The sequence below is a fragment of the Triturus cristatus genome, chromosome 9 (genome assembly GCF_964204655.1).
Source record: "Triturus cristatus chromosome 9, aTriCri1.1, whole genome shotgun sequence".
Classification (NCBI taxonomy): domain Eukaryota; kingdom Metazoa; phylum Chordata; class Amphibia; order Caudata; family Salamandridae; genus Triturus; species Triturus cristatus.
Window position 1 is genome coordinate 1,284,365,238 of NC_140592.1, and position 12,955 is coordinate 1,284,378,192.

The 12,955-nt window shown below is 47.0% G+C and overlaps 1 protein-coding gene across 1 annotated transcript in view; it reads left to right on the forward strand.

The window, feature by feature from the left end:
* The window catches only part of TTC6 (tetratricopeptide repeat domain 6), a 1,112,931-nt gene that overhangs the window by 640,149 nt on the left and 459,827 nt on the right, over window positions 1-12,955 (forward strand). The window contains exons 22-23 of the mRNA XM_085627931.1: window positions 4,355-4,431; window positions 7,092-7,243. Of these exons, the coding sequence (XP_085484057.1) occupies window positions 4,355-4,431; window positions 7,092-7,243 (229 nt within the window). The remainder of the gene's footprint in view (window positions 1-4,354; window positions 4,432-7,091; window positions 7,244-12,955) is intronic.

Sequence of the window (12,955 nt, forward strand, 5' to 3'; positions counted from 1 at the left end):
GAGCAATGACAACAATGGCTGCTTTTTATGTTGGAGTGTCGGTGAAAGACATATGGAAAGCTGCCACGTGGAAGACTACATATGCTTTTGTAAAGCATTATTGTGTTGACATGCATGCGAGTAAGGAGGCTGCAGTGGAGCAGGTGATACTGAGGGGTTCACTTCCTTAAGGTAAGCCTCATTCCTGTCTTCTGCTAATGATAAAAGGTGGAACTGCTTTGTTGGGATTCAACCATGTGAATCTATGAAAGATCCAATGCTGGAGAAGGAAATAGGTTTCTTATTGTAACTCCCATTCTCCAGCATTGGTACCTTTCATACATTTACATATCCTACCCACCTGCCCTGATAATGAGGCTTCCAGTATTGTTACGCTAACGTTTTGTGGTTTAGAAAATCTGACAGTTGCAGTTCAGCTGGGTGAGGTGGTTTCTGATTGGATGACGTTTGGGTCATATAGGGAAGTAGATAGATGAGGAAAGGTTACATTGTTTTAATCAATGGAAATGTTTGTGTTTAGTAATTTGTGTATGTAACTGCTGTTTGTAAAATGATCAGTGGTTCCCTGTCTGGTGACGGAGAAAGATTCAAGCTTGTGAATCTATGAAAGATGCCAAGACTGGAGAACTGGAGTTACAGGTAATTAACCTATGGCCAGATGTACGACCATCGAAATTTGCGAATCAAATAAAGAGTCGCAAAAAACAATGTACGTACCCAAGTGTACCCCAATTTGCTACTCGCTAATGGCTTGCATCGCACATTAGCGAGGATGCAATTAGCGAATCTACGCGCACGGAAATAGAGAGCATGGCTGAAATGAGCATTTTTGCATGCCAAATAGTGAGCGCGGCTGAAAGAGCATTTTTGCATGCGCAAATAAATATAGGTAATAAATAAATTAAAAAAACACTCCCTGGGAGAGGAGAAGGACCCCAAACCAGGAAGTGGTGTCCCAGGAGAATCCTGATCAAAATATACAGCACATGGCAAGGTGCAGCAGTACAGTCCAACACTGCAAGTCAAACAAGTAAAGACAAGGAAGATGTCCAGCAAGTCCAGTGAGAAGGCAGGGAAGGAGAGGCAGCGCAAGCTCACATTCTCAGAGAAAGAACTGGACTTACTGACAGAAGAATGCTGCAACAACCACAAGCAGCTTTTTGGGAGGTCATCACACACTGTACCTGAAGCTGGGAAAGGGCGTATCTGGAGAGACATCCAGCTTCGCATAAATGCCCTGGGTTTGGCTGACCGGTCCCTGGACGACATTAAGAAAAGGTGGTATGACCTGTGCTCCAGGGCCAAGGAGAGGGTCGCAGCACAGCTGTGTGAAGCACAAGAAACAAGAGTAGTAGTGGGATATGGGACCCGTGACATTGCACAAGCTCCACCACGCCCTGGTAAGTATGAGATGTGTGCCATATTAGTATGTCAACCAAAAGGCAGCTCCCACATTCATGCCCCACGCCCAACTGCATCCATGTGCTCCCTCTACATGATCCAAAAGTCACACTAGGTGCATTATGGTTAGATGTAGTATGTGACATGAACAGTGACATGGCTTGTGAACATAGTACCATCACTGAGATAGTAACTCAGAATATACCAGTTATTCCCTCTTTTGCAACACAGATACACCTCTGGGAGGAGAGCCAAGGGGAGCTGTAAGTAACACGCAGCAGGAGCAGGTCTAGATGGAGGAAGGGCATGATGAGCCATCTTGGTTTAATGTCCTGGGAAGCGATGCACAGAGTTCATCACAGGCTCCAGCCCATCACACAGCAGCAACACAGCAGCGTTCACCATCACGTCGCACTCTGGGCACAAGGGTCTGGGTCCCGCGTCCGACACAGCAGTCCGTAAGGCGGCTTCAGCCTCGGATAAACACTCCCACAGACATTGGAGCAGGCACTCATCTAGCATTTGGTGGCTTGGAGCAGGCCATGTTGAAGATGCAGAGCCTGCAACAATAGCAGAGGAGGCTGATTAATGCAAAGCTGAGACAGGCTGTCCGAAAACCAGGCCCGCATGGAGGGTACATTTCATGCCCTTGCAGGGGCTATTGGGTAGCTATTCACTGAGTTGTCGGAGGAGAGAGTGCAGCACAAAAGTTTGGAGCACAGTAGGGCACACAGGGTGCACGCAATGAGCAGGACAATAGGTAGCTGGAAACAGCAACTATGCAACACAGCAAGCGCACCCTGGCTCTGCAAATTGAAACGGGCCACTGCAGTGGTGACATTGCACGAGGGCTGCAACAGATCACAGCTGCAGTAGAGGCAATCCAAACGAACATGGGGCAGATTTACATGCCCCTTGCGCCACTTTTGTGTCACTTTTCCCATGTTAAAAGTGACGCAAAAGTGGCGCAAGGGGCTTGTAAATCTGCCCCATGGTTGCTACAGGGGGAGCCACAGACACAGCTGACAGCGAGGTGTCCAGCCACTGCAGAGTATCCACTGCAGAAACACCTATTCAGCAGCGAAGCAGCAGTCGGCAGCCAACAATCCCACCTGCTAGATCCCCACATGGTGGACATAGAGGCAGAAAATGATTCCTCTTCTAGATAAGTGCCTGTAATGTTTTTGGGCGGTGCAGTAATCACATGACATTTCTAGTTTAAATGGGTAATGTGGATTTCGATGAACAGGTTGTCCAGCATTGTCCATCGACATGCCCTTTAAAAAAGGGAACATTGTTTTGTGAAATTCACATTTCGTGGTGTCGTTTGTTGAGTGTAGACTGCCAATGTTAATGACGTACCTTGCGATATAATGTCTGGCTATGTGTTCCCTGCGCCTTCTCCCCTCTACTGCTGAGCTTCCATCGCTTGGCTGTTGGGCTGGTGGGTCAGGTTTTTATCTCCCGTGTCTGAATCAGAACCCTCCATGGGCAAGCCACGCCTGCAGGCAATGTTGTGGAGTATGGCACCGGTGTCCACAATTTTGCAGACTGTCTCAGGCGCATACTGCATGGCTCCGCCACTGTTGTGTAAACACTGGAATCGTGATTTCTGGATGCCAAATGTGCGCTCAATGACTGGCCTGGTGCGTCTTTGTGCCCTGTTGTACCACCTCTCTGGTACATTGGTGGGCGACAGGTACGGTGTGAGGATCCATGGATGCAGGGCATACGCACTGTCACCTGGGGGGTGAAATATGATGGTGAGACAACAAGCATGCAGACACCATAGTGCAATTACATTTCACAGTGGACATGAGAATCCAGTACCTTGTAGGTGTCCTTCATCAAAGTCACCTCTCTCTAAGTTCTGGTATATGCCATTGTATCCGAAGATATGAGTCATTTGTGCTTCCTGGATATTTGGCAACAATGTCTGTAATGATGTTGTTTGCGTCGCAGACAACATGGATGTCGAGGGAATGTGTGCTTTTCCTATTATGGAATATGTATTCTATGCGTGAGGGTGGGCATATGGGCACATGGGTCCCATCTATGCGCCCAATGACCTGTGAAAACTTTGCTATTCTATAAAATTGCATTTATATATTTTCCAGTTCAACATCATTCCTGGGCAGGTAGATGCGTTGATGGATGTGGTTTAGCATGACATCTAGGAAAGGGAGTAGAAACGCGAAAGCGCACTCTGCGTCACACCTCCGGCCAATGCAATGACATCCTGGTAGCTGCCAGTGGCCAATAGGTGGAGGGAGCGCAACACATGCACATGCGTGGGGATTGCATTGCTGCGCAGGGTTCTGCTTTCCAAATGTGACTTCAAGGTGTCTGAGGTCTAGGATGACAGTGCTACTCAGCCTGTACTGGTCATATATCTCTTCCTCTGTCTTCTCAAACAATGTCAGCCTGACTCTGAAAATCCTCTCCTGTCACCACCTCTAAAATCGCAATTTGCGAATGGTCTGTACATTGAATTCTGTGAGTCGCTAATTGCAAGTCGCTATTTGCGGACCGCAAAAAACAGTCAAAATTTCTGCGAGTTGGTATTTGTTCGCATTGCAATTTTGAGGGTGTGCGAGTGCATTTCGTACATTGCAGTTGTTTGTTTTTGCATGTGCATATCGGTTTGGAACCGATTTGGCACTCGCAAATTGGTTGTACATCTGAACCTTATTTCCTTCTAAATCAAATACTTTTCAACGTTACTTTGGTTTCTGTAGTATATGTATTTAAGTTTTATTCATTAAGACTGCTCATGGTGGTTCCACTTGCTTCCATGAGGTCACTGCGCTGTGCACTAATAAGCATGTGTTCCAGAGTGTCTTATGCCTTGTCAATGCACGAAAGTCAAAGTGTGCAGATAATAAGTCGTGTGTTGTGGAAATGCTGTCGGTTGTAGAGACAGCCCCCTCATCAGGCTTCTCTTTGATTCTAGGGGAGTGTACTTGTTTGAGATGAAGCAGTACGATCTGGCCAGCTTCTGTATTCACTACGCTGCCGAAATGGACCAAGGTACAGTGTATAATTCTACAACTGAGAAATAAGAGGTGTGGGGAGTGGAGTACGGTAAGTTAGCCACAAGCTGCTGGATCCAATCTTCTCCATGTGTGAATCAAGATGAATAAAGCAGTATTGTATAATAGAGTGTGAGAGTGGAAAAGGGGCTCATTTTAGGAAAACAGGTTGTGAAGCACTGCTCTTCCTACCGACGCTTCTTTTTTGGTTTCAACATCGATGCAGTAATGGTTAGAGACAGCATTTGGTGTCCTCCACGTTACTGCCTTACAAATGGCCCTGGAGACTCTACAGCAAATTGAACCGCTGTAGCAGTCGTACTTCTAGTAGAGTGAGCTCTAACAGACCCCGCGGGTGGTACGTTCAACAGTCTCCGAGTTATTAAAATACCAGACACAATATATTTGATCAAAGTCTGCTTTGTAACGAGGTTACCATTACTGCGGGTTCCTATGCTACAAACAAACTTGTTGGGGCATTCATTGTGGGGCTGTTTCACGAAGGTAAACTTACACTTTTGTGTAAGTTTATGACTGCATGCTGTTCACAAAGGGATCTTACTGGCATTATCCTTACGACTTCGGAGGCTTCCCACATAAAAAGATAGGACAGTCTTATCTTTGCCTCTGCTGAGACTCTGCAGTTGTAAAGATGCTACCAGTAAAATACCTTTGTGAATCAGGCTCTGTGAGTCTTGGCATTGCTACGGATTGTCTCCGCATTGGTGCTCTGATTTGCCAGACTGTGCAGTTCTTTTTCCAAAGTGGCTCCATTCATTTGAGTCATGCTGGCTTTGGTGCTTCGCCGCCCCATCCCTCCACCTTAATGTGTCCAGGACATTCTGGCTGTGATCCTGATGTTCCAACCATTGACCTGGGTCTCGGTCAGAGCGGCGCTGAGGCTCCTTGGCCTCCTGTATCCTGCTTGTGCACCTCACCAGGTGGCACATGCGGGCCCTGCAGTAGGATCAGAAGTCTCACTCTGCTCAAACCAAAGCGACATGTCAGACTCCATCCAGATGTCAAAGGAGACTGCACAAGCTCTGCAGTGGGGGCCCGTTGACTGTGATTGTCCTGGCAGCAGAGCCCGCTCCCTACCCCACCCAGAGCTAATGGTTGTGACGGATACATCGATCTCTGGCAGAGGCTCACCTCCACATCAAGTTGGTGGAGTTGTGTGTGGTTTGCTTGGCACAGAAGGCATTCCTCCCAACCATCAAGGGGTAATGAGTTCAGATTCTCACAAACAACACAACGGCCATGCGGTAATGCAACAAACAGGGTGGCGCGGGGTCATGGGTTTGATGCTAGGAGACCTTGCATCTCTGGACATTGCTGAACGCTCAGGGCATCTCTCTAGTGGCCCAGCACCTGGCAGGATCTTTAAAAGTTAGGGCGGACAAACTCAACAGATGTCTAGCGGATCACGAATGGTAGTTTCACTCGGAGGTGGTGGAGGGCATCTTATGGCAATGTGGAGAATCCTGGCTCGATCTATTCACCACTGCAGAGAATGCCCAGTGTCAAAACATGTGCATGTTAGAGTTCCCAAGGCAGTCCTTCTTTGGAAATACCTTCCGCCACATTGGCGGGGCTCCTATACACCTGGCTCCCCCCCCCCTGCCTAGAGTACTGATGAAGATCAGGAGAGACCGGGTCATCGTAGTGGCTCAGGACTAGTTAAAGAGAGTGTGGTTGCCTGAATGTTGGCCATGAGCATGTGTCCTCCGATGCAGCTACATCTTCGAGAGGTTCTCCTGTCGCAGCAGTAGGGTTGAGTCTTGCCCCCAAGCCTGCACAACTTACAGCTCCATGCTTGGACATTGACCGGTGACAGCTGATAGCTTTTGACCTTCCCCCAGAAGAGGGTGGTGTCATCTTGGCAGCTCGGTGTCCATCCACGAAATCTGTCTATGCAGGATGCTGGGAGAAGTTTGTTGCTTGGTGTTCCTTCTGACACCTGTCTGCAATAGGGTCATAGCTTTTGGTGTATCGGACCGTCTTGCCTTGCTTGGTTATTCTTCAGTCCATAAAAATGAAAAATGGACTCCATGTGTAGGGGGAGTCGCTTTCAGGGCCTGTGTGTGGGGGGGTTTTTTGTTTTATTTTGGTTACTTCAGGGTCATTGCTTATTTATTTTGTTAAATTCACTCCCTTTTAGGGAGACTTCTTAGTGAAAAAAACAAAATAAATGATCCCAAGTGGGCCATTTATTTTAGATCAAAGTACTTTGGCTGAAGTGGCCAACTCAAAGTGAAGAGGGTAGTCGGCTGGTGGTGGGCAGAGTGCCCCCTACATCTTTTGTGGACCACCCTGCCTGACCAAAATGACCTCCTAAGACATGGTGACTAATAATGAAGACGATCCTTAGAGTTTGTAACTAAAATACAGAGAATAATTCAGTGTAAACATTTATAGGGCAACAAAAATAAAAATGAAGGAGCCAGGAGGTGAACACTTAGACACAGTGAGCCACGCAGAAGAGTATTCTTAGAGCGTAGGGTACTGTTACTACGATGTACATAAGGAAGAGCGTCCTTCTCGTGTGTGGTACTGAGACGAGGTCATATTGAGTAACACATAATCGTGGCACCTCCAGACTGAAGGAAATGTAAGTAAGGACATACTCCTGAGTTCTAACCATCCTTGTGTTTACAGGTACCTCCCCGGTACAACGGGCCCTTGTGCAGGCGTTCCATCAGGACCACAACAAAGCCATTGAGCTTCTGTCTGTTGCATTGAAGGTGCAGCCAACATCGTCTATGTTTATTCTTCTGGGAAAAATACAGATGAAGGCCAAGAAATCAAAGGTGAGAAACAGCTTTGAAGCCTCCCTCTTAAAGCTGGGAAACCGTAATTTGTCAGAACTAGATCAGGAAGAGGGTGACAGATCTTGACATGTCATTGTGGGGTCAGAGAAAGAGAACACAGACCCTAGACTGTCAGTTCTGGGTCAGATAGATAGATGACCAACTCTGACCTTTAAGTATAGGGTCTGAGAGAGAGATGACTGACCCTGGCCTGTACCTATAGGGTCTGAGAGAAAGTTGACAGACTCTGGCCTATAAGTATAAGGTCTGAGAGAGAGAGGTGACAGGCTCTGGCCTGTAAATATAGGGTCTGAGCAAGAGGTGACTCGCTCCGGTCTGTAAGTATAGGGTCTGAGCGAGAGGTGACAGCCTCTGGCCTGTCTTTGCTGGGTCAGGGAGCGGTGAGTATAGGGTCTGAGAGAGGTGAAAGACTCTGGCCAGTAAGCATAGGGTCTGAGAGAAGGGTGACAGACTCTGGTCTGTAATTATAGGGTCTGAGCAAGAGGTGACAGCCTGTGGCCTGTCTCTGCTGGGTCAGATAGCGGTGCGTATAGGGTCTGAGAGAGGTGACAGACTCTGGCCTGTAAGCACAGGGTCTGAGAGAAGGCTGACAGACTCTGGTCTGTAATTATAGGGTCTGAGCGAGAGGTGACAGCCTCTTGCCTGTCTGTGCTGGGTCAGAGAGAGGTGACAAACTCACGTTTGTAAGTATAGGGCCTGAGAGAGAAGTGACAGACTCTGGCCTGTCTGTGCTGGGTCAGAGAGAGGTGGAAGACTCTTGTCTGTAACAATAAGGTGTAAGAGAGTGGTGACAGACCCTAACCTATGTGTACTCAGTCAGAGAGTGGTGACAGACCCTAATCTATGTGTACGCAGTCAGAGTGGTGACAGACCCTAATCTATGTGTACTCAGTCAGAGAGTGGTGACAGACCCTAATCTATGTGTACGCAGTCAGAGTGGTGACAGACCCTAATCTATGTGTACTCAGTCAGAGAGGGGTGACAGACCCTAACCTATGTGTACTCAGTCAGAGAGGGGTGACAGACCCTAACCTATGTGTACTCAGTCAGAGAGGGGTGACAGACCCTAACCTATGTGTACTCAGTCAGAGAGGGGTGACAGACCCTAACCTATGTGTACTCAGTCAGAGAGTGGTGACAGACCCTAACCTACGTGTACTCAGTCAGAGAGTGGTGACAGACCCTAACCTATGTGTACTCAGTCAGAGAGGGGTGACAGACCCTAACCTATGTGTACTCAGTCAGAGAGTGGTGACAGACCCTAATCTATGTGTACTCAGCCAGAGAGGGGTGACAGACCCTAACCTATGTGTACTCAGTCAGAGAGTGGTGACAGACCCTAATCTATGTGTACTCAGTCAGAGAGTGGTGACAGACCCTAATCTATGTGTACGCAGTCAGAGTGGTGACAGACCCTAATCTATGTGTACTCAGTCAGAGAGTGGTGACAGACCCTAATCTATGTGTACGCAGTCAGAGTGGTGACAGACCCTAATCTATGTGTACGCAGTCAGAGTGGTGACAGACCCTAATCTATGTGTACTCAGCCAGAGAGTGGTGACAGACCCTAACCTATGTGTACTCAGTCAGAGAGGGGTGACAGACCCTAACCTATGTGTACTCAGCCAGAGAGGGGTGACAGACCCTAACCTATGTGTACTCAGCCAGAGAGGGGTGACAGACCCTAATCTATGTGTACTCAGTCAGAGAGTGGTGACAGACCCTAACCTATGTGTACTCAGCCAGAGAGGGGTGACAGACCCTAATCTATGTGTACTCAGTCAGAGAGTGGTGACAGACCCTAACCTATGTGTACTCAGTCAGAGAGGGGTGACAGACCCTAACCTATGTGTACTCAGTCAGAGAGGGGTGACAGACCCTAATCTATGTGTACGCAGTCAGAGTGGTGACAGACCCTAATCTATGTGTACTCAGTCAGAGAGTGGTGACAGACCCTAATCTATGTGTACGCAGTCAGAGTGGTGACAGACCCTAATCTATGTGTACGCAGTCAGAGTGGTGACAGACCCTAATCTATGTGTACTCAGCCAGAGAGTGGTGACAGACCCTAACCTATGTGTACTCAGTCAGAGAGGGGTGACAGACCCTAATCTATGTGTACTCAGTCAGAGAGTGGTGACAGACCCTAATCTATGTGTACGCAGTCAGAGTGGTGACAGACCCTAATCTATGTGTACTCAGTCAGAGAGTGGTGACAGACCCTAATCTATGTGTACGCAGTCAGAGTGGTGACAGACCCTAATCTATGTGTACGCAGTCAGAGTGGTGACAGACCCTAATCTATGTGTACTCAGTCAGAGAGTGGTGACAGACCCTAATCTATGTGTACGCAGTCAGAGTGGTGACAGACCCTAATCTATGTGTACGCAGTCAGAGTGGTGACAGACCCTAATCTATGTGTACTCAGCCAGAGAGTGGTGACAGACCCTAACCTATGTGTACTCAGTCAGAGAGGGGTGACAGACCCTAACCTATGTGTACTCAGCCAGAGAGGGGTGACAGACCCTAACCTATGTGTACTCAGCCAGAGAGGGGTGACAGACCCTAATCTATGTGTACTCAGTCAGAGAGTGGTGACAGACCCTAACCTATGTGTACTCAGCCAGAGAGGGGTGACAGACCCTAATCTATGTGTACTCAGTCAGAGAGTGGTGACAGACCCTAACCTATGTGTACTCAGTCAGAGAGGGGTGACAGACCCTAACCTATGTGTACTCAGCCAGAGAGGGGTGACAGACCCTAACCTATGTGTACTCAGTCAGAGAGTGGTGACAGACCCTAATCTATGTGTACTCAGCCAGAGAGTGGTGACAGACCCTAATCTATGTGTACTCAGCCAGAGAGTGGTGACAGACCCTAATCTATGTGTACTCAGCCAGAGAGGGGTGACAGACCCTAATCTATGTGTACTCAGCCAGAGAGGGGTGACAAAGCATCAGTGATCAGTGCTGGATCAGAGCGATATGTGACTGACCCTGACCTGTCATTGTAGGGTCAGAGATCAAGACGGGCAGATCCTGAGAAATTTAAATTAATGGGACATAGCATTTTATTTTAATAATTCTGGATTTAAATTAAATATATATAATTATTTCACATTCATATTTTATGCTACAATATATATTTTCTTAAGTTTAATCAACTTTAATAGGTATTCCTGTATTTTGCCATCAGATCTCCACCCTGGTGGTGCCGACCTTTGCCTGCACCGCATGGTTAAAGTTAAGAGTAGTAACTTAAAAATCATCAATCCATTTTCTGAGGCTGCAGCAAGGGGTGGAAACTTGGAAGTCTCCACGAGGAGTAACGTTACGCTTGGATATTGAGATTATCATAAGAGTGCCGCGTTACTTCTAGGTGCAGGAGTAAATTTACCTATGAGTAGGTCTTCTTGTGCACATTTTCCATTGTTGCTAGGGGCCATTATGAATTAAGTGTATGGCAGCTCTTGGGCATGAGAAGAGGTCACTCAGGTGCCATTTTGTTTCTGGACTGTAAATCGCAGCCTTATACTCGTGAGCGCCTCCCTGTGGCTATTCCGGAGAGTGACAGTGGGTCCTGGCGGGTGGACCGAATCTGGTGGAGTAAAGCAGCCACCTTCTAATACAGGCTCCATGTTTACATCAACATAAACCTTTACCCTTCGTGGCCTGCGCACACCTGGTGCAAGGAAGGGGGAGTTCTAGGCACATTATTTTCATCCCAGAGCAGAGGTGGCTCTCAAGGAGCGTGGCATTCTGGGATTGTTCTCCAGCATCACTTGAATATTTCCAGGTACCATACTCAACGTAGATCAGCAGTCTGTGCTGGATTTTTAGAAGAGCACTTTTAAAATAAAGTACTTATATTAAGAAATCTTTTGGGGTCCCCAAGACAGTGAGAACCAGTTGCTGAAGGGTGTGAAAGAGTTTGAATCGGAATGCCTTCACGGACCAGTGGACGCTAAGGTCTGAGGTGTAGAACAGTGAAGTCACCACAAACAGGGAAGCTTTGGTTTGTCCAGAGTGGACCAGGCTAGACATGAGACACTTCTAAAGAATCAGAGATGGCGCTAGACTTGGAAGGACCTGCAGCAGCGAGAGCTGACGGGTGATGCATGTTTAGGTCAAAGCCTACCAGACAGTGCAGCTGTGCGGTTGCAAAATACTTCTTGGGGATGTTTTGAAAGCTCCCATGGGATTGCATTCTGGCCATTGCTTACCACTGGCTTTGTGGTTTGTAACTCACATTTGCTTACTTTCCCTTTGCTGGCTTTATTTGTGCAAGGCTGTCCAGCATGTCTTGGTCCCTCCTGTGGAGCATAGCCTATTTACCACATCTCTAACTTACTACTTGTATCCTTCCCTGAGTGCTCGCTTTCTGAGAACTCTTTTTGTTTTTCAGGAGGCACTCCACAAGAGAGCAGGTGTTTTCAGTCGTCTCACTTGTATGCTAGTTGAGGAAGCAGTAAGCGTTCTGTATTTCTTTCAAAAGGTTTCCTGCCTCCTATCTTTCTACTTCACCTCTTCTTATCTCTGCCCATACCAGTTTCATCCATCTTGCATGCCTGGGAAGAACACTGTTCGATCTATGAGCTTGTTTATTTTAGTCAGTGCACTTTACAAACAGCTCGACTTCGGCAGTTTTCTTCCTCAGTTCCATGCTGTTGGCACTGGAAGTAGGGGAGTGGAGGATGCTGAAACACCCACAAAATAACAATGCTTGAGGTCAGAAGTGAATGAGCCTTTAAATCTTGTTCTTATCTTGTCCCATTTGCTGAGCATTTAAAGACAGAAGGCAAATGTCAGGCTGTGCCTTCCAGGGAGCTTGGTGTTCACTTTTCTTTCTCTGACTTTAAAGTGAGAGAATTTCTGTTACAATCTTGCTGGGTACAAAAAATTGAAAAGGCTGTAGGGTGTTATGTCTTTTCTAATACACAACGAAATATAAATGCCTGTAAATGTAGTGTAGAAATATTTCAGAATATAGAAGAATTAGGAGTGCAAAAATGAAGCACATTTTTTTGTAATTCTGAGGTGTGGTGGAAACAAATCTATTGATCGGATCAAAACTAATCCATGCACTACATGAAGCCAATTTCTACACATTATTGTTTGTTCCCAGTATATTTTTAGCAGTTAAACAGTATGTCTGTGTAAATAGAATGTCATTTCAAATAAAAATGTTTTGTCTGCAATGGCAGTGTGCTACCACACCATGCATGCTCCACTTTATACCACTCCACTCTACGACACTCTTCTCCACTTGTCAACACTTCACAACACTCAAGTCCACTCCACAACACTCCACTTTATGACACTCTACTCTTCAATACTCCATTCTACACCACTACACTAGGCTGTATGCAACCTCACTCTGTTCCACTCAGTGCCACTCCACTCTACAACACTTCACTCTATGGGTACTCTATTCCACTCCACACTACTACACTCTACTCAATGCCACTCTACGACACTCCACTCTATGACACTTTACTCCACGGTACGCCACTACACAGCACTCTGACAGTCTATGACACTCTACTCTGCTCCACTCCACTCCACTATACGCCACTCTAGTCCACTTAACAGCAGTCTACACCACTTCACTCTACAAACCTCCACTCCACTCTACTCTACGCCACTTTACTCCAATATACTCCAATCCACTCTACTCCACTCTACACTACTC